Source organism: Haplochromis burtoni, unplaced genomic scaffold, assembly GCF_018398535.1.
Source record: "Haplochromis burtoni strain Fernald_Lab_line unplaced genomic scaffold, NCSU_Asbu1 Contig_571, whole genome shotgun sequence".
NCBI lineage: Eukaryota > Metazoa > Chordata > Actinopteri > Cichliformes > Cichlidae > Haplochromis > Haplochromis burtoni.
In genome coordinates this window covers 130,830-158,269 of record NW_024582932.1, presented here as the reverse complement: position 1 = coordinate 158,269, position 27,440 = coordinate 130,830, and the positions used below count along the sequence as shown (strand labels likewise).

The 27,440-nt window shown below is 38.5% G+C and overlaps 1 protein-coding gene across 1 annotated transcript; it reads left to right on the top strand.

The window, feature by feature from the left end:
- The first annotated feature begins 433 nt into the window (after window positions 1–433).
- Window positions 434–27,297, top strand: dhx36 (DEAH (Asp-Glu-Ala-His) box polypeptide 36). Its single transcript, XM_005948732.2, has 26 exons — window positions 434–982; window positions 3,486–3,643; window positions 3,792–3,899; window positions 4,033–4,234; window positions 4,944–4,982; window positions 5,138–5,308; window positions 6,341–6,420; window positions 8,655–8,729; window positions 9,417–9,583; window positions 9,692–9,773; window positions 9,861–10,001; window positions 11,345–11,450; window positions 14,062–14,149; window positions 15,132–15,187; window positions 15,313–15,377; window positions 18,147–18,290; window positions 18,723–18,840; window positions 21,197–21,295; window positions 21,604–21,777; window positions 21,894–21,980; window positions 22,081–22,164; window positions 22,271–22,370; window positions 22,520–22,610; window positions 24,406–24,526; window positions 26,456–26,608; window positions 26,697–27,297. The coding sequence occupies exons 1-26, from the start codon at window positions 731–733 to the stop codon at window positions 26,925–26,927; spliced, it is 3,192 nt and encodes a 1,063-aa protein (XP_005948794.1). The 5' UTR covers window positions 434–730; the 3' UTR covers window positions 26,928–27,297.
- The last annotated feature ends 143 nt before the right edge of the window (window positions 27,298–27,440 follow it).

Sequence of the window (27,440 nt, the reverse complement as noted above, 5' to 3'; positions counted from 1 at the left end):
ATTAGCAATACATATATATTTTGAGTGACAATTTGATTAACTATTATAAAAGCACAAGTATAATTACCAATACTATTAATTTTGGGCAGCTCTGATATAACTCTTACATTCGGTGATGGTCTAATAAACTTGTTAAGCACTGCTAGAAATTATACAAGTAACAGGACTGAATGCTTTAGTAATACAATAATTCAGAGGCAAATAGTTATGTTTAAAGGTTAGTGGTAAAGTGTCAGTGCCCTGATCTACACAGTAAATCATAACAAATTGCATAAAAAATAAAACTGGAAATTTGAACTGAAATACACATTTGTATGCTAATTACTATGATAACTTTGTTTGAAGAAGTCAGCTAGATTTAGAAAGCAGCGTTTAAAACGGTAATATGGAGAGCAACCAATCCTAGAGCGCCACGTCAATATCTAGTTGCTGAAAATGTTGACGGCATTATTATGCGACATGCCAGATGGAAACCAGCAAGTATCTCGGATGTGACACTTTTTCAAGGGGATGTTGTTGTTTAATAAGTGAGTTAGAGGGGCGCAATTTAGGTTTGGGGTGTAGTTATCGAGAACCCAACTGTCAGTGGCTACGTGAGTGTCACCGCATATTTTTGAAGTGAAATATTTAGTTCGCAAATCCACTGAATATTGCTGGTTAGCGAGTAGCTGTAAGCCGTTAATTGAACGCAGGTTAACGGACGTTACCGTTGCCTGCCTCTAACCGCAACATGAGCTATGGATATGGCGGTGGAGGAGGAAGAAGAGGTAGAAGAGGAGGTCGCGGGCACAGAGATGACAGCAGAGAAAGATGGGAAAGGGGAGGTGGAGGAGGCTCGAGAGGAAACATGTCCGAATTTGACCCGGATCGGGGAGGAGGTGGGCAAAGAGACCGTCCTCCTCCACACCTGAAGGGCCGTGAGATTGGACTGTGGTACGCGAGATATGGAGCCGTTAGGAGGAAGCAAGCTGACCGGAGATCGGTATGGACTGTGCTTGAAGTCATGCTCATTGTAAACATGGAAGGTCTGTCTGTATAGTCACCCTGTTAGCAGGGGCGGATCTAGAGAAATTTTCTTAGGGTGGCAAAGAAATCAAATGGGGTGGCAAAATCAAAGACATATGCAGGTGGTTACATATGGTTAAAATGATTTAAATGCAGTAAGTATACACATTTTTCATATAAATATTTTCTATAACTTAATTATTCTCTGCAGTCCACATAATTAAACACTTTAGTTACATAAAACATGTGAGTTTTGATTGTATGTACTGTATAGCCTGTATAATAAATAAATAAATAAATAAATATGTAGCCCAATAAGTATAAAATCCAGAAAGCTACACAACATGGGGCGGTTCATTTACAAACACAAGTCTAACTTAAGTTTCACACTGTTTTTTGTTAGAAAACAATCACATTGTTAGATGCTTAAATTACACAAAATGTCAGAAATCTGCACTGTCATGAACAAAAATGTAAACCTAATTTTTCATGATTTGTTGGATCAACCCACAGAGGTCTGAATACAACCGGCCATTTTTGACTCCTTTTGAGTTTATGTTTGTATCTCACCCTCAAATTGTTTCATTTTATTTTTTCCCCCTTGCCTTGTTTGGTTCATTCTTTTCAGCTCAACTGAATTTAGTTGTTTTTCCACTGACATACTGCATTAGTATTACTGATCTGAAATCACACAAAGAACTTAAAATCCTAGTAGTTTTTTTTTACTGTAAAAAAACCACAGACATGTTGAGTAAATTTTTATAACTTGAAATGCAAATATAAAATGTACATTTTGTAAACATATACAACTATTTATCTAAAAATGCAGCCAATACACCTGCTGTTTTTTGTTTTTTTCATTTTCTACAACCATTTAAAAATATTACTAAAACTAAAATGAGAGAACAATCAGGTTTTGCAATAAGATGCCCCACAAATGATGTGTGCCAGTAAAAAAAAGTTTGTCCACCAAAAGACAGAACAGCGCAGGGATAAACTGCAGGCCTGACAACAGGTGTATCACTCCGCTGGTTTTCTACTTAGTGACAGTGTTTACACTGCAATGTGCCTTTGTGAAATTCATTAGTGCCCTCACTGACACACAAAACAAAACGACTACACAACAGAACAGACTACACAAGACAACACAACACACTAAGTATACACTCCACACTAAACGTCACAAATCTCCCACATCTAAAAACTCTCTCTCTCATCTCGCTCGCTCTGTCTCGCTGCCGTTACCGTCACTCCTAAAACTTTTCCCTCTTCCTAAACAACCAAATCCCACGTGTTGACTTTTTTTTTTTTTTAAATTGGTCGACATGGTACATTTTTCCAGCGATAGGAAAGAGGTGGCTTTTTTCCTTTCTTTACTGTTTTCGCGCTGTCCTTACAAAACGCTTAAAACACACACACATACACACACAAACGTGACGACAGTATTTAGAAAAAAGCGTGGCTTATATATATTATCGTAACTCTGGATTTACTGGCCTGTAATTAAAATTTAAAAACTTTGAAGTCCAAACTTTCAATGTGGGCTGAAATAGAGACCCAGCGTGGCTGCAACTTTTTGCTATGTCAGCTTAAAATAGTCATGTGATTTAGAGGTGCAGCGTGTCGGTGGACCACAGGGGGTTCATAACACTCACCTTCATTCCATTTCCAGAGTGTAACATCCACCCACCTGTGTAAAATCTGAAATTCCCATGGTGTTGTTCAGAATGTGCTCTGGCACAATCATAAGCATCGCTTGCTACTGAAAACAAGGAAAAAGCCGGTCCTGTTGTGGGCTGAACCATTTGTTAATGGTGGAGCGGGGGGACACTATGCAATATATACAGTTTTAGCATTTATATTCACTGTTGACTGTAACTACGCTCAAACTGTTAATGCTATCGTATTGTAATTAACAACACTGTCATGTGCAAAACTGGGGTGGCAAGGGATCATTTTAGGGTGGCACTTGCCACCCCATGCCACCCTTCTAGCTCTGCCCCTGCCTGTTAGGAGCAGATCTTTGAGCACATCAAAGTGTGGGAAGCTGATTGGAAAATTGCTCACTGTGTGCACAGAAAGTATTCACACTGATCTGAACATGGGCAGTAAGTCACATTTTCCCCTGCTGGTTAACAGACAGTTGCTTGTACAATATATAAGAATGGTAATAATTATATATAAAATATTATTAATAATAATACTAATAATACAAACACACTGAATAAATATCCAATCTGTCATTGTGTTTAAAAAAAAAAAAAAGGATTACTTACACAGCACAATTCAAAACTACATCTACAACAGTAAGTATTTCTGTTACATATTTATCTTCTTACATCAGGAATTAGTCCGAGACAGGTCCATGTCTTCAAAGTGTTAATGAGTAGTATTTTCTTTTTCAGTGGTATAAAGTGAAATTTGGAAAAACACTGTTGCAAGGTCATAGCTAACTTTCCTTTTCCCATTTGCTTGTGCAGCGGGCAGTGGTCCAGATGGATGAGGCAAGAGAGCAACACATTACCAAACTGCTTAACTCTGTCCAGAATGACCAGCTCGGCCCAGAAAGGGGCCGCAGGGATGAAAGAGCCTCGACCTCTGACAGCTGGCAAACAGCTGCCAGGGATAGTGCCCACTGGTGAGAGAGGCTTGTATAGCTTTATCAATTGTCGTTACTAACTTATAATGAATTAGTAGGAAAGCTAGACAGAATAGTAAAATTTCAGTTATTTCTTCCCCTTTGACTGCTGACATCATGACTAATTTAGCGTGTTTATCATCATTAGTTACTTTGATGGGGATTTGCCTGAAGAGGAAAAAACTAAGACTGAGGTCAAATGGGAGGAAGAAGAAGGTAGTCCAGGCCAGAAGAAAGCAACTGGCAAATCACAAAGGTAACTTGGTGTAAAAATGTGTGATTTTTTTTTTTTTTTTTAAATCATTTAGAAATTCTGCAGAACAAATAGTAATGTAAGGTTTTCCAGGTAATATTGGATGTTTATACCACTGAATGTTTTTTTTTTCTAGTCACTCTACAACAGCGGTTAAAGATGAGCCGCCAGATCAATGGGATGAAGAAGATCAGGAAGAGGAGGCGGCAAAACCAGTTATTAAAGATAAGGATCTGGAGTTCTTACATCAAGAAGTAGTCCGAGACAGGTCCCTGGATGACTACTTGAAGAGAGATCTGCGGAGTAAGAAATCAGATGGAAAGTACAAAGAAATGCTGGTAAGAGTTTTCAGTGGTATAAAATCTAGGTTTAAGTTTCTAGCATGAACATATTTATTAAAATAGCTAAGGTGGGGACAAGGTGGGATTTTTTTGGTAGTTTAGCATGTTTAGTGCCTTTAGATAACAACATTACTACTATACTAGTCATTTGTTGTCATTTAATGTCCAAAAGTCCAATTTAATTAATTAATTAGTGTTAATTAGTGTTTTTAATAAGAAAAATAAAAAGTAATGGGTTTCATTCAGTTGAAAGGTTCTATGTTTGGGGAAAAAAAAAAAAAAAGAATGTTGCCCAAATGCATTGCTGCATTGGCTGTATGTAAGTAGCTTTTGTTTATGTTTGTGTAAATAAGTAAATGTTTATTATATTTATACATTTAAATTGTTTAGTGCAAAATTTTACTGTGGAAATAGGTGTGCAAAGTTTAATTTATGTACAAGATGATGTGTAATGGAAAAGTCTTCTTACCAAGTATTCAATCAATTTATCATAATGTTATCATGCTACATCATTTCAAGTGGTTACCACTGTATTAGTGAGGTACTGCGCAGAGTCAGTATTTATCTTTGGTTATTAGAATTGGATAACTTCTGATGTGCTAGGACTGTTCCCATTATGGAATATTTCTTTTTAAAGTATCTGTTCCTAATTTTATTGAATTTTTATCTCATTATTTTACTCATCATCTGTTCTTTTTGTCTTCAGAAATTCAGGGAAAAACTACCATCTTATGGGAAAAAAGAGGCAAGTATTTCACATGCAAATGTGCTTTTATCATGAATCACTAGTTCTGCTAAAACTTCATTACTGGTTTTCAAATTTGATTTCTTTATTTTTTTGTTATTGTTTGCTTTCCTGCCTCATCTGTAAATCACTCCTCTTCAACCTCCTGATCTCAGGAGCTGGTAACGCTGATCAATTCTAACCGTGTCCTAGTGGTGAGTGGGGAAACAGGATGTGGCAAAACCACTCAGGTCACTCAGTTCATCCTGGATGACTATATCAACAGAGGCATGGGCTCAATGTGCCGTGTGGTCTGCACACAGCCTCGACGCATCAGTGCCATCTCGGTATGTACTCTGCTGGCCTCTGAAGGATTATATGTTGTTGTGTGCCTACTGATTTTAATGTGGTTGCCATGGCAATGCTTCTGTTATGCTGCTTCTCTATGGGATAGGTCAGGCAGTCATTTTTGATTCCTAGCAGACCTGTTCGTTCTCTGTCCAAGGCTAGCTTCTCTGCCATCAAATGTGTCTTTATAACCAATCAGAATTAGGCTTATGCATAGAGGCATCACTGTTCAGCGTTAGCTGTTAATAAGAGTGCATGCACATGTGCCTCTAAGCCACTGCATAGGTTAAATACTAAGAACCTTTGTCACTGTGAGCCAGAGAGCAGTGCAAATTTACACAAACACAGCACCATGAGTCCAGCCACACACACACACACGATAACAGTAGAGAACCTATGAAAGAATGTGATCTGTCTGTGAATGAATGCAAAGTACAAACTTCCACACTTAACTAAAATTAAACAATGAAATAAAAGGGCAAAATAATTAGTTTGATTAAAAAAAGATATGGATATATTTTTTAAATCTTTTTATTGTGGAAAATATTTGTCTCCTTCCTGATTTCTTGCATATTTATATTGAATAAATACATGGCAAATGCACTGTTTCCTTACATCGCCCTTTTCTACTCTACACAAGCCTACACGACATGTCTCATTCACCTAAGTGGTTTCTATGTCCAAGGATACTATGGCATGCAGACTGGAGTAAACAGGGAACGAACCACCAGCTTTCTGACTAGTGAATGATCTGCTCTACTCCCTGAGCTATATTTCATAAATACAAAATGCAGAACTTGAGTGATGATTTTCTTTAATAAGCGGAAAGCTTAAAACCTACATGGCCCTGTTCGAAAAAGCAATTGCCCCTTAAACATAACTGGTTGTTACTTTGATGACATAAAAATAATGCGATGCATTTGCATACAGCAAAATTTCGGCATCGCTCATATAGAAATTATTACTTTTTTGCAATACAATGCTGTCTCTCCTCTTAAATCCTATTTGTGTGTGTGTGCTCTTCCTATCAGGTTGCAGAGCGTGTAGCGGCAGAGAGGGCAGAAAGTGTTGGGAATGGGAATTCATGTGGTTACCAAATCCGCCTGCAGAGGTACGCAACGCTTTCGAGAAGTGCTCATGCTTAAAATTCTTTCTCCTGAAACTTGAGATCTGGTCAATGTGGAGGCCATTTGACTACAGTGAACTCATTGTCATGTTTAGGATGTTTAAGAAAGACCAGACAAAGATTTTCCATTTTTCCGTTTTCTAATTTTGATGAGCTGCTGTGAATTGTGGCCTCAATTTCCTGTTCTGAACCAAGAGAGTAGTGGCACTCGTAGCCCATCAGTTTTAGGCTGACCTGTTGTGCTTTCAGAGATGCTCTTTTTTTTTTTAATTTGAGTTACTTTTACCTTCGTATTAGCTCGAAGCAGACTGGCCTTTCTCTTCTGACCAGCTAAGGATTTTCACCCAGAGAACTGCTGCTTACTGGATTATCTTTTTCTGACCATTTGCTGTCCATTTGCTGAAGATAGTTGCTCTCTTGGCCATGTCTACATGCCCGAATGCATTAAGTTGCTACTATATGAGCAAATATCTAATTGGCTGATTAGATATTTGCATTAACAAGCAGTTGAACAGTCATGCCTAACAAAGTGGCCAGTGATTGTGTGAAGGTGAAATTAGGCTCACTGTATGCTTAATTGACATTCTGTAATTGGTTTAGAGGCTAAGAAACCAAAAGCAATACTTATGTTTAGAAAGCTCATTTCCCTTAGATCTGATATGGTTAAGAGTCCAGCCACAGCAGGTTAAATTGATGGGAGCGCTGTTGCAGAAATCAGACTGTTTTATTTCCCTCCCTGATTACGTCTGTCTATTTCAGACTGAGCTGGCTGTTTTCAAGGTTGGCGGTAACAGCTGAGGCTTTGTGGTTTAGACTGAAGTTGGTGATATCAGCCAGCATGATCAGAGTAGGAACAGATTTAGACATCTTAAACACAGATTTTGACGTAGTTAGCAGTTTTAACACATGACATATGTTATAGCTCATTAATATTTAAATTAAAAGCTTACTGAGCTCAGATGTTCTGCATGAGATCTACAGCATGTTATATTTTTTATGTATACATAGTCTACATAGACTTGGTGAAAGGACTCAAGATGGATACATGAAATGTGTGGGTAAATGAACGCCATAAAATAATTTTTCTTAAAAACACACACATTAAACATCTGCAGCAAGAATTGAACAAAAGCAATTTGCTGTTGTGCAGCCTGAGCGAACAGTGATTTATACAATAGTGGAGTATGCTGATTTCTATTGGATATTTTTCTATAATAAAATACCCAATTCTGCTTGTTATTTACTGGCTGATTTTTCACAATTGATTTAGCTTACTGATAGTAGTCAGTACTCACTCCATAGGCTATCATTGCCAAAGTCATGTTGGTTAATCCACTACTCACAGTCACTGATGAAAATGAAGGTGACAGAATCTTCTCACTATGTGCAAGGTTTGGGTAACAGCCAGGTAAAGCAGCCAGCTGTGTCAGTGCTAGAGTGTTTGTGAAACAGGATCCAGAGTATTTGTGAATAAATACGCAGTGAACATGTTGCTCTGCAATACTACAGTATAGAAATGTGTGGTTACAACTGTATTCTACTATGAATGTCTTGCCATTGATACATGTTGCTCTGTATTTATATACCAGTCCAGAAGACTCACTGTTTTTCGTGGTGCTTTTGCTGGTTTTACTCTCTTTTGATTTTTGTGAAATATACATTAATTCTTTGGACTTCAGGCTTCACAAAAAAAGAAAAGAATATTATATCGTGTAATTAGTCTCCTCTTCTTGGCACATTAATCTTGCATCAGTTATACAACAAACCCTTTTAGAAGGCTCAGTTGTTAATGAATTTTGTTTTATCAGATATCATATGAAAGGCAGTTCCTACAGTGATAACTTTAAAATAAGAGAAGCTATTTTGTAATTAATTGAATAAACCTTTCAGCATTAGTACATAAACAAAGCATGAATAAATCTTCTTACTGTAGTGCACTGTAGCATACTACAATTCCGTTACATATTGTAGTATAATATTTGGTATCAGCAACATTTTATTTTCACTTCTGTGTAAAGGTTAAACATAAAAGTGGTGCTTATTTAAAGTAAAGTAGCAAAAATCGTGGAAATGCAACACAGTTAACTGTTACAAAACCTAAGTTCATTTCTCAGAGAAGTCCTGCTTTTATTTTGGTGACCTTACTTTAAATTTTCTAAATTGCACAGATGTAAGAGTATCTTTTTCTTTCTTTTTCTTTTTTTTCTCCCATTTTCCAGCCGGTTACCAAGGAGACAAGGTTCGATCCTGTACTGTACAACAGGCATTATTCTTCAGTGGCTTCGCTCAGACCCGTGAGTTTGCTTCCACCTCTGCCTTCTCATCCTGTATACATCTTTTCCCTGTACATCTTCTCTGCTTTTTCCCCTATATCTCCACTCCAGCCATTCCTTTGTTTGTCACTCTGTTTTGTCCCCATTGATTTGGGGTTGACGCTACTGTCTGTGGAAGATTCATTAGTATGGGTCCCCATTTTCTGTTGACTCATTCCTCCATGCTCGTCTTTGCATTCTAAGTGCTTTCAGAAAAAGAAATACAGACTAAGTGAAAGTGCCAGCTTTTCCTTGTTGTCTCACTTCATGCTCTTTCGTTAGCACGACTCTAGTGAGTCATTTCAGGGCTACCCTTTTCTGACTAAACTGCATTTTTGGTGTTAAGCTAAATTCGCACATCACTTTGCTTACAAGTGGACGTCTGTATGGACTGTAGCTCTGTTAAATACTTTCTAAAAAAAATATTTTTGGGTAACGTCTGTGCCTTGTGAAATTATTTTAAATAATTTAAATCTCACTTAAAAGTACTTAAAAATGTAGTACCATTAATTGAAACTTGTAAGATCTTTAAAGAGAAACAAGAGAGAATTTGTAAAAAGAAGAAAAAAAGTCAACCAATATTGGGGTTTTTTTTGTTGTTTTTTTTTAACTCTTTAGACAGAAAAAGACAAAAAAAAAATTGCTCACCTTTTTTGCTTTTATTGTCAGATTGTTGTCGAGTATCAGTCACCTGGTGCTGGACGAAATCCATGAGAGAAACCTGCAATCAGACGTTTTGCTCATCATTGTAAAGGACTTACTCAACCTCCGAGATGACCTTAAGATCATTCTCATGAGTGCCACGCTCAACGCAGAGAAGTTTTCCCAATATTTTGGTGTGTAGCTCACTAATTTCTTCACCAAATTGTCAGCAAAAGTTTTGCAGTTCTAATAAGTTGAGCTGTTCCTCTTTCTCGCCGCTCACGGTTTTGTTCTCGGTTTAGACAACTGCCCAATGATCCACATTCCTGGTTTGACGTTCCCAGTGGAGGAGTTCCTACTTGAGGACATTATAGAGATGACCAGGTAGAACCACTTTGCTACCAAACACACATGTACATGCACAAAGACACATTGGGACCTCGTATAAACTAGGCTGGGTTTCTCTGCTAGGTATCGGCCCCAGAATCAGGACCGTCGCCCCTCATGGAAGAGAGGTTTTTGGCAGGGGCGAAACTCCAGACCTGAGAAAGAGGAGAAAGAGGCTGAATACAAGGAAAGCTGGCCATGTTACGCACGAACACTACAGGGCAGGTGAGTTGGTGAGAAAATCAGGCTACTTAAATTGGAAGAACACCTGTCAGTTTTTTGGGTTTTTTTTAGGTAGGAAGCAGGAGGATTTGTGAGACTCGTAGTTTTGAGTAAATACATTTCTTTTAAAGTTCTGATTTAATGAAGATTAAATATAGAGAATTATGGTTTTGATCTACAAACAGTAAGAGAAAGATGAGTGCTTGAAACTGATGTCTGATGCATTTGTTACATAAACACAGCTACAATTAAAGTGCACCATCACAGACAGTTCCAAGGTCTGCTTAGTACAGACACAGCAACACTGTAGCTTAGTTGCTTCTGTTCAAAACATAATTACAGCTGTGAAGGACTTTGCTTTGCCAATTTGACACTTACAAAATTTTTTGGGTGCAAATTTCTCTCTAATAACTGCTTTAAAATTTTTAAGACAATCCCACAACACAACAGAATGGAGATAAGATGCCACTAGACACACCTGCAATATAACAACAGAGGCTCTAAACAGGAGACAGAAGATTGTTCATGTCTACGTGACTGGATTCCATTTCAAAAACTATTTCAGTTTAATTTTAAAGTAATCCTGGACATGATCCAGTTTGAATACTATAGGTAAGGAATTCAATATGTTGATACCCTGAACAGAAAAGGCTATTTTTCTCAAGTGAGAATTCTTGTAATAACACTTGAAGTTTCCAAAATGCTTTATGTCTTACTGAACTGAAAGCTTTAAGAAGAATCACAATATTACTGAGAACTTGAGGAGCCCGATCATTTATAAAATAGCGTAATATTAACAAATATTTTTTTAAATGTCTTGGCATATTCAATGTTGGTTTGTTTTGCCAGTGTTTAGTTTTGTTATTAAAAAATAATTAAGTCCTAAATTCACAACATGGCATCCAGTCTATTGTGTAACTAGGCAGAAATATTACTTTGAACACTGTCGGTGTGCTTGCAAAATTAGTTTTCTGGTGATTTCAAAAGGTTTCAACATAAAACACATTTTTGTATTAAGACCTACTGGAATACATTTTTTAAAAAACAGAAATACTGCTTTTATAGTTGAACACGACACAGATGTTTCTCTTTTTTCTCATTCTAAAGGGAAAAAAAGACAAAGGAACCAATTATTAATATGTTACTGATCACCAGTGCTATTACCACATCAAAGAAAAAGTATCAACTGTAACTCAAAGCTATTCTGCATTTTTGTACTAAAGCATAGCATGTGAAAATATTTAAAAACCTGTTGTAGCCATATTACAGCGTGTGACACCTCCAGCAACAAGTAAGGGGAGAGCAGGAGCACTTATGTTGCCATGTCCATGTCCTGTGTTTTACAGGTACTCTGACACAACCATTGAGGCTCTCGAGATATTAGACAGAGATGAGAAGATTGATCTGGACCTAATTCTGGCACTAATTCGTTATATTGTGCTCAATGAGGAGGTGAGTCTAACCTTTTAGTTGTGGTTTGAGTGCAGCTGGCATAAGTTGGCCAAATTCTAGACGATGCGTTTTATTTAAAAAAAAAAAAACGAAAAAAACAAACAAACAAACTGAATTTGTACTTTATGAAAATGTCAAAATGAATGTTTCTGTAACAGGAGCTTGCCTTTGAAGATTGTCATTCTTGGACATCATGTTCTTTAATCATTGACAGAAAGTTGCCCATGTGAAAGGTGGCTTGATATTAAATGGAAACTAATAGTTAATGGAGACTCTTAGGCTGGCAAAGTACAGTACATTCCTAGATGGAGCAGATGGAGGGAGCAGGCGGGCTAGCTGCCAAACACAGACATTAGATCAGAGAAAATGACACAGATCCTGGCAGCAAATTTCTGCTAATGAGTGATTGAACAGATGCTCTCCCGCTGCACCTCCATTCCCTTTTTTCTTTTTCCAGTTCTGGTTAACTTTCCTTTTTGGATGTCGGCATTATTTCAGTGCACAGTTGTTAGCTTTGTGAATACAGTGTCACCTGTGTGACTTGAAAGTAGAAAGTTTTAATTTTTGTAACCGCTGGCCCAGTAGCTTTTCTAGGAAGTGGTAAAATGGTTATTATGAAAAAATATATGTCCATACTTCAGCTGCTTATCTAGAGCCTGGAGCCTATCCCAGCTATTATAGGTCAAGGGCAGGGTACACCTTATACAGGTCGTCTGTCCATCACAGATCTAACACAGAGAGACAAACAAAGACACAAACCTACAGAGACAGTTTAGCGTCTATAATTTACAGCCAGCACCCAAAGAAAGCCAACACAGGCACAGGGAGACATGCACACTCCACAGAAATCCCCCCTGCTGACCAGGAGGCGATTCAGGGTAGACTACTATTAATGAGAGAAGAATGATTAGTTTACTACCATTTTAAAAAGTTAAGTGCTATGACTGAATGAAGTAAAATAGTTTTTGGATGTATAAATAAACAAGAGAGTGAAAAAGAAGAAGAACACGGAGTGACTAACAGAGGCAGACAGAATAATTATACTTTCCCATATGAAGCTGTATCTCCATCAGTCACGGCCACACTGAGCCAGTCAACCAGCTGATTTGTTGTGGCGTTGTCAAATGGCTGTGAGAGAACTGGCTGATTCACCATGATGGTAATCTGAACCAAGGATATGGGCCATCTGCTGAGCTTTTGACTGTGATGATTGGTTAATTATGTTGCAGGGTTCTGTGATTATACACCTAGGGGTTTAACATACAGGCATTAATGAATGCCTGCTGGGTGCAACTGTATGTGGGTGGTTTGCTGTTTGTGTTTGTGTGTGCTGTCATAGAGTAGACTCTCCAGAGCTTACTGTACTCTACTGTCACTTAATTTTTAGTTAGAATTAATTAGAGTGTTTCTTCCTGGATGCGTGTAATTTGTCAGGTTGTAGCTAGGCAGCCGACCTTCATCTCTTTCACAAATACACATGCAGAGACTTTAACATACATACAGTCCCATGTGAGCGCCAGTGGTTGAGAACTGGGGATAATAATTAGCTTTAATTAAAAAGTTGGGGAAACCAAGGCCTAGAAGCTACTTTTTATGCCTTCCCTTCATTTCTCGGAGGAAATGAATAGCATGGTGCTTTTTATAGAATCGATTTTTATAGCAGCTTAATTTTAGCTAGAGAATACTTTGTTTAAATCTGGATAGGATGAAAACGAGTTTGCTGAAACTCTGCTCTGTATTATAGCTCTGTACAGTCTGTATGACTGTATATTTATTAAAGACAGATTTGACTAATTTTATCTTTGACCTTTCCAGCATGGCACCATGGGCTAGCATTGACTGCCTTGTGTCATTTTTTGTGTCACAAACTGTAACCTTCATATTTGTGTCACTGATTTCTGTCAAAACTTTTAGTATTTAGTGTTGAGACAACAACTGTGGTAATAGCTTGTATGGAAAGAAATTAAACAGTACTGCACCATAAACAATTGACTGATTTTTGACTTTGTTTCATTCTTTGTCTCCTTCTCTCTATTCTATTCTTTGCTGCTGCAATGACTGAGCTCTTCATCAGGCATTAAAGGAGTCTTTTTCAGCTTTTTTTTTTTTTTTAAACCATTACAGCATTACTGTAATGGATTTTGGCTTTGTGAATGAGGCGCCGATGCCTGATATCCATTAAGTGGTCAGCAATCTGCAGCCACTGACAAAAGAGCTCAATGCGCAGAGATTTCCTCACCATTTAGTCTTCTCTTCTTATGTTTTCACAGCTAGCGTTTCTGTGTCTGTACTTTTTCATGTGACTTATTGATTTCCTTTTCTCTTTGCTATTGTGGGGAAAATTAAGTCAGTGCTTTTGTTAATGTTAATCAGATGCTCTCCTGTACTATAAAGATGCATTTGTCATAAAGATGTTGGAGTTTCAGTGGCTATTTTGTGTCTGAATGTGAATGTAGAGGTTGGGAGCTGAGAGCAAATCATATCTATCTGCCTCAGCTCAGCTCCTCTGAGGTCATGGGCATCTTGTTTGCTGGACCCGCAATCTACTGAGACCCTGCTGGATTTTGTGACTTACAGCTGTGTTGAGAGTTTTGTATCATGTCTTGGACAGGAAGGAGCAATCTTGGTGTTCTTGCCTGGTTGGGACAATATCAGTACTCTCAATGACCTTCTCATGGCTCAGCAAATGTTCCGATCAGGTATGCAAACAGAAACACACATTCAGGATGTACAGCATGGAAGTGAATGCACGTCGGTGTCTTGCAATTTTTCTTTCTTGCTTTGACTATACAGTTTTCTGTTCCACAGTTGAGAAATCCATCCTTTGATTTTCTTAACCACTTATTGAATTCAGGGTCGCAGCAATATAAAAGCCTATTACAGCTGTCATAGAGCAAGAAGCAGGGTACACTGAACAGGTCGTCAGTCTATCACAAGGCGAGAGAGACGACAACCATTCATAGTTCACACTTAAGGCCGATTTAGAATCGCCATGTAACCTAACAAGTATGTCTTGGAACTGTACGAGAAAGATGGAGTACCCGGAGCGGACTGACACAGGCAGATTCAAACCCAGGATCTTCTTACCATGACGAGACAGCACTCATCATTGCGCCACTTTGTTGAAATACACCCATTTTCTTAACCGCTTATGGCTTAGTCTCACTGGAGTCAAAATGAGGGTGGTTTCCCGATTGCTGGTTTTGCATTTGGTGACAGATTACAAATAGAGTTTGACTGCAATAGTCAACTGGTCTCTTTGTCAGTTGTGATATACAGTTAACTCTGAAAGTTTAGCAAAGGTTTGGAAATAAAGGCTCTATATTATAAAAGATTTGTCTTCCAGCTTATATTTTCGCAAAAGATGACTTGACTCTGCTGGTTGCTGATTGCTTGTATTTTGCGTATATTTGTATGTAAAGACAAAGTTGCTAAACACGTATGTCATTTTAAGTCAAGTGGACTCCAGCAACTATGTCACTATTTGTGGTGCAATTTTTCCATTCATCCGTTATCTTCCACCTATCTGAAGTTGGGGTGCTGTGGCTGTAGAATTCTCCATGGTTTCATGATACTTGTTGTTATAGAACACATAATTGTTCAGCCTATGGACTAGTTGTATCTTAAATTGACAGTCAGTGTTTTATTTGAGTTTTTCTTTTGTGTCCTGTTGCATTTCAGACCGGTTTGTTATCATCCCTTTACACTCCCTCATGCCAACTGTTAATCAGACACAGGTCAGTATTCTTCAGTTTCTCTTTTTTCTCTTTCTCGGACCATCTCTTTGTCAATTGTGTCCTACTTTAGTCCCCTTTCAATATCACAAATGTCCTGCTCAATTTTTCTCTCTAATTCTTCTCAGGTTTTTAAAAGGCCTCCTCCTGGGGTTCGAAAGATTGTGATTGCTACCAATATAGCTGAGACCAGGTTTGTAAGAGCATGCGTCTGTGGTAAAAGCTTGTCCAAGTCTTTGCATTTGTACTTTGGAAAGTGTTTAAAGGTTTAGAAAAAACACAGACCTTTTATGACATTCCATCATATATCTGTTTTCTGTGTGTGCCAGTGCCTCAGTCAGGAATGAGGCATACAACTGGATTGGAGCTAATTAGCATACATCTCTTGGATTGATTACAAATACTGTCATATTGGTTTGGATGGGAAAAGTCTCTGACAGGCAATTTGTTAATGCGTTCAGAGTGCTGCACTCACACAAACGAGCAGAGCAAATTAAGGAGCTGCCTGCCCTCAGCACTCCCCTCATATCACTCCACTAAATATAGACTCTAAACTAGAGTTGGATGTCTCGAGACCACTTTTACGTGGTCTTGGTCTCGACGGACTTTTGTCTTGGTCTCGGTCTTGGTCTTGCTGTTTCGGTCCTGCGTTCTCAAATCTAAATTCTCTAAATCGGTTTCAGTTGTGTACTGATGAACACAACAATGGACATAAGGAGCTTCTTTCAAAGAAAAAACTCAGGTAGATGTTATTTTATATATTATGCTTTGGATGTTGTTCAGTATATCTATGCAAAACAAGAGGAATTTCAATACACAGCAGTATATTCACAGTTGAAACCAGATATTTACATACACTTTATGGAGAAAACATAAAAACTTTTTTTTACTGTTAAACATCAATTTAGAGTAAACTTTTGTTTTAGATAAATAAATGTTGAAATATCTTTTGAATTAGTTAAATGTCAGAATAAAAAGAGGGAGCTGTCTATTTTAATCACTTTCATCAAATTTAGGAGTACATATACACTAAGTTTATTGTTAATTAATAAGAAAACTCCAGACGATTCCATTCTGAGCTGAAGAAGCTTCTGATAGGTTAGTAGAGTCCATGTGAGTAAATTGGTGGCACAGCTGTGGATGCATATAAGGCAAAACACAGAGCCTGTTTCTGTGACATGGGAAAATCAAGAGATGTCAACCAAAACACCAGGAAAAGAACTGTGGAGCTCCATAAGTGTGGCTCAGTTTGAATACAATTTGGTGCCATTTGCAATTAAGAAATACAGATAGTTTCTCTCTTTACTCTTAAAGTTAACAAATATGTTTTTTATATTTATCAATCTAAAAAAATAAACATTTAGTCTGATTTGATGTTACAATTAAAAAAGTGTTTGTGTTTTTATCTGAAGAGTACATAAATATCTGGTTTCAACTGTATATTTGATGATGTTGGTGTTTGGCTTGATTGTCAGCACAAAGAGGGAGAGAGAGGAACAGAGAGGGAGAGAGAGGAAAAGAGGGGAGAAGAGGAGAGAGAGACAGAGAGGGAGAGAGAGAATGACGACAGAACAGAGATGGAACAAGAGCAGGTGAGACACACATGTTAGTCAAATGGTTGTTTGCCAAAACTCATCAGAACATGTATCTAGTACCTAGTGTTTCTTTTTAGATACCATTTGTTACTTTTCAAATTCTATATTTATTAAGTTATGCAGGCTTGTTTGCACAACAAGGCTAAATAATTATATAAACTTTTCTCAATCTAAATATTGTACTTTGGTAGAATTAAAAAATAAGTGTAGTGCAGGTCTATGATGATTTTTAGTGCTACTATCATCTAGTTCTGATTCTGGTTCTGTCTTGGTTACTGTTGTAGTCCTGTTTTAATTCCGATCAGTTTGGGTCTGGTTGAATTGGGGTTTAGTCCCTGTGTCTTGATACAGGCCCGACTTTGTTCTGCCTTGCTGCTTAATTAAAAAACTAGTTTAAGGTGTCCTGATATGTATATAGAATAGCATCTGGCTGCAGTTTAAAGACTTTTTTTGTCTCGGTCTCGGTCTTGGTCTCGTCTCAACTTGGTCTTGGTCTTGTCTTGGTCTCGGATTAGGCGGTCTTGACTACAAGTCTACTCTAACCTACCAAAGGGCTGGATTTTATTTTTTACTTCTAAGTGATTGTGTAAGATCTAACTAGGAATTTGAGATCTACTGTTAGGGCTGTGCGATATGACCAAAATCTCATATCCCGATATAAGAATTCTATCGTCCGATAACGATATAAATCACAAAAATGTAACATTTTCTGTAAATTCTGTGAATCTCGGGCAGCTCGCTTGCGGGAAGTGTTTCCAGCTGCGCGTCATGTAGCTGGAGTCGAGTGTTTTAACCGATGCATGAAACGATACATTTTTAGACATAAGTTGTAACGGCCGCCGTTTTCTTTGTGAGTATTTATTACACGGCGTGCTGCGGGGAAAAGCCTGTTCTAACGTTTGAGTCTAAGGTTTATTTTCTAGCACCTGGCGGCTCTTTTCTACTTCTTATCCGTAAATAATCTGCTCTTTCACGTGATTCAGTTTATTTTGAAAAGTCTCAACAGGATCTTGAGCTTTATCGTGAAAGGTTTATGTGGAACATAAACAAGCGGACACGTGATAGTGTTACCGTTGCTAACCACAACGCATAAAAACAGGCGCTTGTCCGTCCATAGTGTGGTTATATTAAATATAAGAGAAAGAGAGAACTTTAAGAAATTAATATAGCCACTACAGTGACCATCAAAACGATGAAAAAATATTGCCGCAAACAGTTTATTTTTGCGACACCACCAAACAAACGATAGCATAAAATGAAACGATATATATCGTTATATCGAACAGCCCTAACTTTGAAGTGTTTTTTCTGTATTATTACGTGCAACTTATGTTTTCCCCCCTTTCTCTCTCGCCTGCTCCTCACAGCATCACCATCGATGATGTTGTTTATGTGATAGATGGAGGCAAAATTAAGGAGACCAACTTTGACACCAGCAATAACATCAGCACCATGATGGCTGAGTGGGTTAGCTTGGCCAATGCCAAACAGAGGAAAGGACGTGCTGGCAGGTGTGTGTGTGTTTATGTGTGCGTTTGTGTCTACACGTGGGTATATTTGTAGATTATAATATAATGAGGGCATACTTTATATTAGTGCCTCTGGGTATGCAATATGGGATAATTAGCTTCCCATCTATTTGTCATCTGAGCTCTCCATCACTCTTCCCTGTAAGCCCACTCTGTCCTGCTTTCCCATCTGTAACCACTCAGAAAGGCAAAGTGTAGTCACTCTCAGGTTGTTTCCAGTCTTTTACTTGAGACGTCTGTTCTGTTATATAGCTCTGACATCAAAGTGCAGCAAGGCCCAATTAGCAGAGCTGCTTACTGTGTGCAGTTTCATCCCACTGATTTTTAAAGTAAGCCCTTGTCACAGGGCCTGTAAAACATTTAACCTCTTTTCCTTCTCTGTCTCTCTAACAACTCTCTTCTCTAAATATCCAGAGTGTGTCCGGGGAAATGCTATCACCTGTACAACGGTCTGAGGGCCAGCCTGTTGGATGCCTATCAATTACCTGAAATTATGAGGACACCACTGGAGGAGCTGTGCTTGCAGATCAAGGTTGTATATGCGGAGAGAAAGAGGGATAGACTGACAGAGAGAGAGACGGATAGATGTGGGTTTGGGAGTTTAGATGAGGACAAGATTGCTCTCAATGAGTTTTGTGAGTGCAGGGGCGGAACGAGGACAGCGCTGCTGTTTTTGGTGTTGTGCTGAATTACAGCCTCTCCTGTCTAATGAGAACTGGGGATGAGCATCCCGGGCTGACTCATGCCCTCTCCCGCTCTTACTCTCATTTTTTACAGACAGTATAATTACTTTTCTACACATTTTTTTTCTCTTATATAAACAGTCTTTTTCTTCTTTGGTTACTTTTTTTTTTTTCGTGTTCTCTTTTGAAATCCTCACGCTCCACTCAGACATATTTTAAACAGTGCTAATGGAAAATTAAGCCAAAGGTCATTTAGATGTAGTGTTTGCTGTGATTGTTCTCACCAGTTGCTGTATTGGATATGCATTTTAGTGTGTCTCCCCCACTCTCTGTGCTGGATGTATTTGAGTATGTGTGTGATATGGTTTTTGAAGCTAGTGGGTGAGAGTTGCACAATGCATCAGACAGTCCTTAAAGTGAGACAAACACTGACAACATGCTAACCTTGACCTGGCTCTCTAATGCACAAACACTTCAACATCACATTGTTAGTCAGACATAGAGATGTGGCTGTTTCATTGCTCTGCAGTTAGCCACAAGTAAATGTTCCTTTTGAATGTGGAAATGAACGTGCATTTAGCCAAACCAAACCATGTGATCACATTCATTTCGCGTAGCATTCAGTGAATTGCGTTAGTTAAGATTAGAAGTAAGCACTAACATTTTTGTTGTTCTGTCACAAAAAGCAATATGAGCAAGTGATTCAAAGCTAACTGTACTTGATCTTACTATATCTATAGTACTGTGAAAATGTCTTGAGTGATCCCTTATTTCTTTATCTTTTGCCTCCAATAAGTCAGACTTTCTTGTAATTTTGAAGCAGTCTTTAGTAGTAGTTCTCCAGGCTTTTTGAAAGTCTTTTAAAGTTTTCCTTTAAACATTGAGGAACTTTTTCTTGTTTGTTTTTGGGGGGGGGGTTTCCGCTTTGTCTATTAAGTCACTTAACACTGGCGTATAATTAAGGTTTTTGTTTTGGGGTTTTTTGTTAAAAGGCACCTAACTTAAGGGATAAACCAGTGTTGTCTACACATAACAAATAACTTAATCAGTTTCAAAAAGTACTTTAGGCACTTTTTTATTATCTGACTGTCATTAAAACTCATAATTTTGAAAGACTTAAAATAATATTTCTGAGGTATATTAGTTATCAACTGAAATATTTGCATAACTCGGTATGTGCAGTGTGTTCTCAAAAAGAGAAGTGGCAGAAGAAAAACTGTCTACAGCAGATGAACACCTCAAAGTAATGAATAGAAGTACAAAAAAAGTCCTGCAAAGACCTGACACAGGACCTGAAAGGTAGATCTGACCTTTTGATTTATCTACTGTTCACTGAAGCCTCATCAGAAATGGTCTCAGAGGACAGGTGGCTTTCAAGAAGCCATTCATAAGGAAGAGAAGAGTTAGAAAAGGCTGAGGTATGCCAAATTACATAAGAATTGGACTTAAAATAAATGGCTACAGGTTTTATGGGGTGATGAGTCCAAATTTGTCATTTTTGGTTAAAACTGGTGTCAGTATGTACAGAGGTGGGCAGGAGAGAGGAGCAACAGGTAGTGCCTCCATTTGTAAAACACAGTGGAGGCTCGGTCATGTTTTGTAGCTGGATCTCAGCCAGTGGTAATAGAGGTATTATCAACATTGCCCAAATTATGAACACAGAAAAACACAGTCATACTCTGATCCACCATCAGAGTACCATCTGGAAAGCATCTGATTGGCATGTTTCATCATGACAGCCATCCCAAATACACTGCCAGTGCAGTAAAAGCGTACCTTGATTGAAAAACACACAGTGGAACACTATTAGTCATGGATTGGCCTTCTCAGAGCCCAGATCTTAACATTATTGATGCAGTGTGGGATCATCTTGACAGAGAACAGAGCAGAGGACAGCCAACATCTAAAGAAGAGCTTTGAACGTCGATCAAGAGGCCTGGAGAAATATTCCTGAAGATTATTTAAAGAAATAATAAGAAAGCTGCACAAGAGAGTTCAGGCTGTTTTGAAGAACAAAAGTGGTCATACCGAATGTCAAAATATGAAGAAATGGGGAGTGGCTCAAGACTTTTCCACAGTACTGTGTGTCTATAAATTAATGTTTTCCATAGTTAACAGCCCACCTGATTAAGTAAAGGGAATTATGTGGAAAAAATTATGACGTGCTTGTGCTGATCAAAGCAAAATATCACATACACTCCCTAGATACTGAAGCTTGGGTCTATAGGTCGATTCCTGGAGAAAGCCTTGGACCGTCCCACTGAAAAGGCTGTCAGCCTCGCCATCAAGAATCTCACAGAACTGGTAAGAAAGTAACTAAAAGGGTTTTTAAGAGATTGTTACGAAGGAGAGTATCAATTGCATGCTGGGCTGTGACCAAATATCACATAATATACTAGTAACTTAATATACTAGTAACTAACTAGTTACCCTTACAAATTCAGTAACTTGTGTTGCAGCAGCAAACTGAGAAATTAGTATTTACCCAGATAAAAATGAGCTTTCAGGCTAACGAGGTTAAACTTGTTAAAAAAAATAAAATTGTGGGATAGTTATTATGCACATGTTTCTGAATGCCCTTTCTTATGGATATGATGACATTGTTTTGTCAGAACGCCCTGGACCAAAGAGAGAATCTTACAGCATTGGGTTTCCACCTGGCTCGCCTGCCTGTGGAACCTCACATTGGCAAGCTCATCCTGTTTGGAGCTCTGTTGGGCTGCCTTGACCCTGTACTCACTATTGCTGCTTCCCTCAGCTTCAAAGACCCTTTTTTCATACCCCTGGTAGGTAGAGCTGAGTTCACAGACAGTTTATGAAAGCTTACGCTGTATACTATCTTTGAACTTGTGTGTGTGTGTGCATTTTGTTTTTTGTTTTTTTACGTATCTGTTTGTCTTAGGGTAAAGAGAAGATGGCAGACATGAGGCGGAAGGCCCTCTCTAGAAACTCGAAGAGTGACCACCTCACTATTGTCAATGCTTTCCAGGTAGAACAGCCCACATGGGTGACTCCTGATTTTGTACTCACAGATGTGTCTGCTGTATGAATTGATCCTATCTTAATTTATCATGCATTGATTTACCCAGGGCTGGGAGGATGCAAAGCAGCGTGGAGGCAGGTATGAAAGGGAATACTGCTGGGACAACTTCCTGTCTGCCAACACACTCCAGGTGAGTCGGGATGATTCTGTGTGACTATATTTTAAATATGGACTTCTTTCTGTGAAGTCAAAGGTGTGCTGTATTATTAGAAGCAACTTGTCCTTTCATCATTCAGATGCTGCAAAACATGAAGGGTCAGTTTGCCGAACATCTCATGCATGCAGGCTTTGTCAGCAGCAACGATCCCAAAGACCCCAAATCTAATGTCAACTCGGGTAAGTAAGAAGTTTTTCTGTTTGTTTGTTGTTTTTTAACTGGTCATGATATCTGGGCTGTGAAGCAGTAACAAAGTATGATACGAAGCATTTAAGTTTAATATTTTCTTTTTCATTTGTTCTTTATCTGTCACTTTTTTTCCCCTCAGGCAATGAAAAATTAATCAAGGCAGTGATTGTAGCAGGTCTGTACCCTAAGGTGGCCATGATCAGACCATCTCACAGCAAAAAGAGGCCAGGGTAAGTTTGCTAATCCAAAAGAGGAGATGAGCAATGACAGACAGGAAAGGGCTGCACAGCCCAAGATAGAGAGGTGCACAATCAGTCTTATTGATCTCCAGAGAGAAAAATAGCCTTCACACTGCAATATCTCATCATACGTCCTGGTAAGAGTGCTCTGTAAGGGCACTGTGACAATTACCCCAGGCTGTGCAGAGGCCACGTTTGGATGATTGTCAAAAACAAAGGCACTTTTGCAGCTCAAGATCAATGCAGTCATCATAAAATTGCCCAAAGGCAGCTGTCATAAGCGGTGGCTGTGACCTGCGTGCAAAAGACAGACACGCACAACAGGGGCACAGACTCTCTTTCACAGCAGGCTGTCACTTTTATTGTTTATCTCGTTGACAGCTTTAGACCTAGGTGCACAGTCATTTCCCTGGGTCATTTCCTTTGTATAAGTAATTCGTAACACCAAGCAAGTTTTTAAATGTTTATGTCCGCACCACGGCTCTCCACTTAATGAATTCAGTGCTTGATTAAGCACTGTTTGTTGTTTTCCGTTTCAAACAGCTTGTTCCCTGTAGTGAAACAGTTGGTTTTCTTTGGCCAACATACTGGTGTGTGGAACACAGTGTTACTTTCAGCATTCTGCATACGTTGGATTAAAAAGCCAAAAAACACCTGATAGAATTTAGCTCTTGAACAGCTAAATTCTGAGTTATTTTAGCAAAAATTATACTATATTACTTTTTCCTGGCAACCCAAACAAGCCAACAAGCAAGCAATACACGACTCTCCACTAATTTTAGAAAATTTGTGTTTTTCTAATTGTACTCTCATTAACTTTAACATTTGACATACTATCTGAGGCTGGTAGAGTTTGAGGTGGAGGAGTTTGATTTTTTTTTTTCACTTCCTCTGTGCATTGCAAGGTCATGTGCATGACCTCGGGGTGAGTTTGTCAGGGCGTATAACATGTCTCGAATAATTTCCACTGAATAATTTACTGTGGAATGCTGGACTCTTAGATCATTGCTGATTTCTTTCCACCATTTTATTGTTTTAACACAGACCAACAAACTGCAAACACTTATGTAGCGGTGTTCACACTTAATGATCAGTTAATCAGTCACATTTGATTAGGAGTACCTGGTTCCTACTTGCCTCCTTAATTCTTATAGAAATACTTAGGTTTTGACACTCTGTTTCTGCATTTTGGACAGATTTTTGTTCAGTAAATAACAATAAGTGTAAAAAGTCATGTGTTGGTTGTTCATCTGAGGTTTCATTTAAATAATTTTAGAATCAAGAGATGGACCAGATATATTCTCTGCATTATTTTACATTGTATGTATCATTTTATATGTCCTGATACATAAGACCTTGAAAGGTGTACTTTCTTTTTTACTGTGGTGTATATATACAACTGAGATAAGAAAAATAATTGATGGACATTGACAGCGCAGTCGTGAGCTGTTAGTTTGCTAGTCCTTGGTATTCCACTGCTCATCTCTGCCTCAGAGATCACACCAGATTGTAGTGTTTGCATATAATCGTTATTTCTATCCAAACTTTTGGAATAATTTTTCTATAAAAATGTAATCAAAAAGGGGGGGGGGTTCATAACTGTTGCAATTTCTTATTTTTTTTTTAAACTGTTTTCCATCTTCTGCTGTGATAAATTGTCTTTTTTTCATCATTTATTAAGATGACAATTTTAATAAAAAAAATATGTTGTAAAGTATGAAGAATGTGAATATTCCCAGCTTTATAAAACACACACTTAGACTCACTCACATCTGATCTTTTGCAGTGTCAAAGTGTACACTCAGGCTGACGGAAAAGTGTGTATCCACCCAAAATCTGTCAATGCCGAAGAGACGGAATTCAACTATACTTGGCTTATCTATCACCTAAAGATGAGAACAAGTAGTGTGAGTATCTCACATAGTGGAGTAATCTATCTCTCCTAGTAAATGTTATATTGTTCTGTAAATGTTATTTATTTATTTTTACATTTGAGTCTGTGTTGCTTTGTGTCTTCTTGAGTTTGCATGTGTCCCTCGAATGGTGCATATGAGTGGAAAAGAGGGCCAGTGGTTAAAGGTTGGCAGTGGTGCCACACCAGCTTTGCACTTAATGAATATTTGATTAAAACACTGCCTTTCAAGTCCCTCTCAAAGGCTCTTGTGCTTCAAAGCTTCCAGATACAATGTAGTAGTTGGTGGTGGGGTGCAAAACAGTTAGTGCTGTTTGCTGACTGCTGCCTTTTTCTATATTCTCTTTTTTTTTCTTCCTCTCTTCACACCCGTTTCCCCTCCCTTGCATCTCTTTGTCTTTGTTCTTTCTGTGCTGTCTTTTTGTGAATGTTTCTATTCTGCAGGAAAACACCTTTTATGTCCTCTCTGATGGCCGCCTGTGCTTTTTCTCTTTGTCTTTAAGGGAAAATAAATGATTTGCTGCATTTCACTGTCATTATTGTTGCCATTAAATGATTTTTTTTTCTTGTCGCATGTAAGTGGTTTTGAGCACAATGACATGGTAAAAATAAGGTATTCTGAGAGTGCGAGATTTTCAAGGTTATTTGTTTACCCTGAGAAGAAAGCAGAAGTCCAGGGCTGTAGATAGGACAAAAAAGAATAAAACTGAAGGATGACGTCCAGACTTTATCTTCTCTGACGCACTTGCCCTCGGTGAGACATAACATTACACATTCATGGAGTAAATGCAGTCGTCTCTGCTGTCTCCTCGCTTTTTTTCTCTTTTTCTTCTCTCTCCTCTCTCCATCTTTTTCTACTTCTCCCTTTTAATACTATGGTCTTCAACCTTCAAAGCTGAAATAGTTTTTGTTTGCTGTTTATCCCGCGTCTTTGACTTTTGACCTGAGAGCAAAGGAGTTTTTTGTTAGTGTGTACCCACAGAGTGATTTATAGTGCACCTATATATGACACCTTTTTCTGCCAGCAGTCTTTAGAATTTAACTATAAATAACTAAAAAAATAATAATTTGCATTATCATTAGTAGGAATGGGTATCGTTTAGGTTTTATCCGATACCGGTGCCAAACCGGTACTTTTGAAACGGTGCCGGTGCTTAAACAGTGCTCGAACCGATGCTTAAAGAATAGAGAACACAAACTTTGTCCAAAAACCTCTCATGTTTTTAATTTTAGAAGTCTTTTTTTTCTGCAAAATGATAACCAAGTTAGCCTTTTCTGTTGATACAGCATACCTCCTTTGGTTGGAACCAGTGCTTAAACAACGGAAAACACAAACTTTGTCCAAAAACCCCTCATGTTTAGCTGTTTTTTGTTTTGTTTGTTTTTTGTAAAAAGATAACAATTTTAGCCTTTTTTGCAGCTATAGGGCATATATAGTATCACTCTATCAAACATTTTTTAATCTGTTGCTCTGCTCTAAAAGAACGTACGTACCTGGGCTCGCCTACTATCCTTAGAAAGGTAAAATGATTGGCTAGAATCCAAAGTGTGTGACATCTCAGGAAACAAAAAGCACCGAAATGTGCGCTGCTTTTCGGTCTGGTTACTAACGTTTATGCCATAATGGCACCGGATACCGGTACCCATCCCTAATCATTAATCAGTCTCCTTCAAACACAGAAGAAAAATGGATGAGGTGTAATACATAAGTTAAAGTCACAGATTGGTCAAGATGACATTTCTCTTGAAACACATTTCAAACTCCACAGCCTCTCCTTACTAATGGGACACTTTCAGCCCACACCACAGAATAGCTGTCAGGCAGGGTGTGCCGTAATGATGCTGCTCTCTGTCACCAAATGTGTTGACGTGTTTGTTGTAATGGCCCTGTCGTCGTGCGTTACTGATATCTCTGCTCCCTCAGATCTTTCTATACGACTGCACTGAGGTGTCACCATTCTCACTGCTGTTCTTTGGAGGAGACATTACCATCCAAAAAGACGAGGACCAGGAAACCATCGCAGTGGACCAGTGGATTGTCTTTAGATCCCCTGCACGCATTGCTCACCTTGTTAAGGTAAACGACACACACATGCACATCAACAACGCATCTGTCTTTTTGAAATTTCTTTTGTATTAATCTCTCCTTCCTGTCTGTCCTGCAGAGTTTAAAGAAAGAGCTGGATTCTCTGCTGCAGGACAAAATTTGTAATCCTGCTCCTGTAGACTGGCAAAACCGTCAATCCAAAGACTGTGCTGTAATCACAGCCATCATAGACCTCATCACGACCCAGGAGAAGCCCACAGGCAGCAGTAGGGGCTATGGCAGAACGTGGGCGTCGGCCCCAAGAGGAGAGCACGTTTACTTCAATGACGAAGATGATGACGATGATTAAAAGTGGATAGAGATTTGGCTGTCTCTGAAAAGAAGATGCCATGAAGTTACTGCCTGCATCCTTGGACACGGGGTCTAGTTGGATTATTTATGATAACCAGCTGGCCTTCTTGATGGTTCTGCTTGATTGAAATTTTGCTGCTCCCTCAGGCCTCCTGAAGGCCATATACAGGCCACTGCTATTAAAAAGAAAGGCAAAAAAAAGGCCTGCATTTGATTCCCATAATTTTTTTTTCGCCTCTTAGATCAAAGGACCAGTCTTTCTTTGAATTCTTTCTGTAACTTTATCTTGTTAGTGAACCTCTTGTTTGGATAAGTTTATTTTCACCTGTTGCCACAGGCCTGTGCAATAAAGAGAAGGTGTGCCATCATGCTGCTTAACTTCATCCGCCTTGCCGGGCTGAGATGTGGAAAATCTCAAATATTGCTGGTTTTGCGATGAGAGAACATAATTTGTTCTGAGCTTTAAGATCACCTGGGTAATATGATATTTCACACCCTCAATTTAATAGCT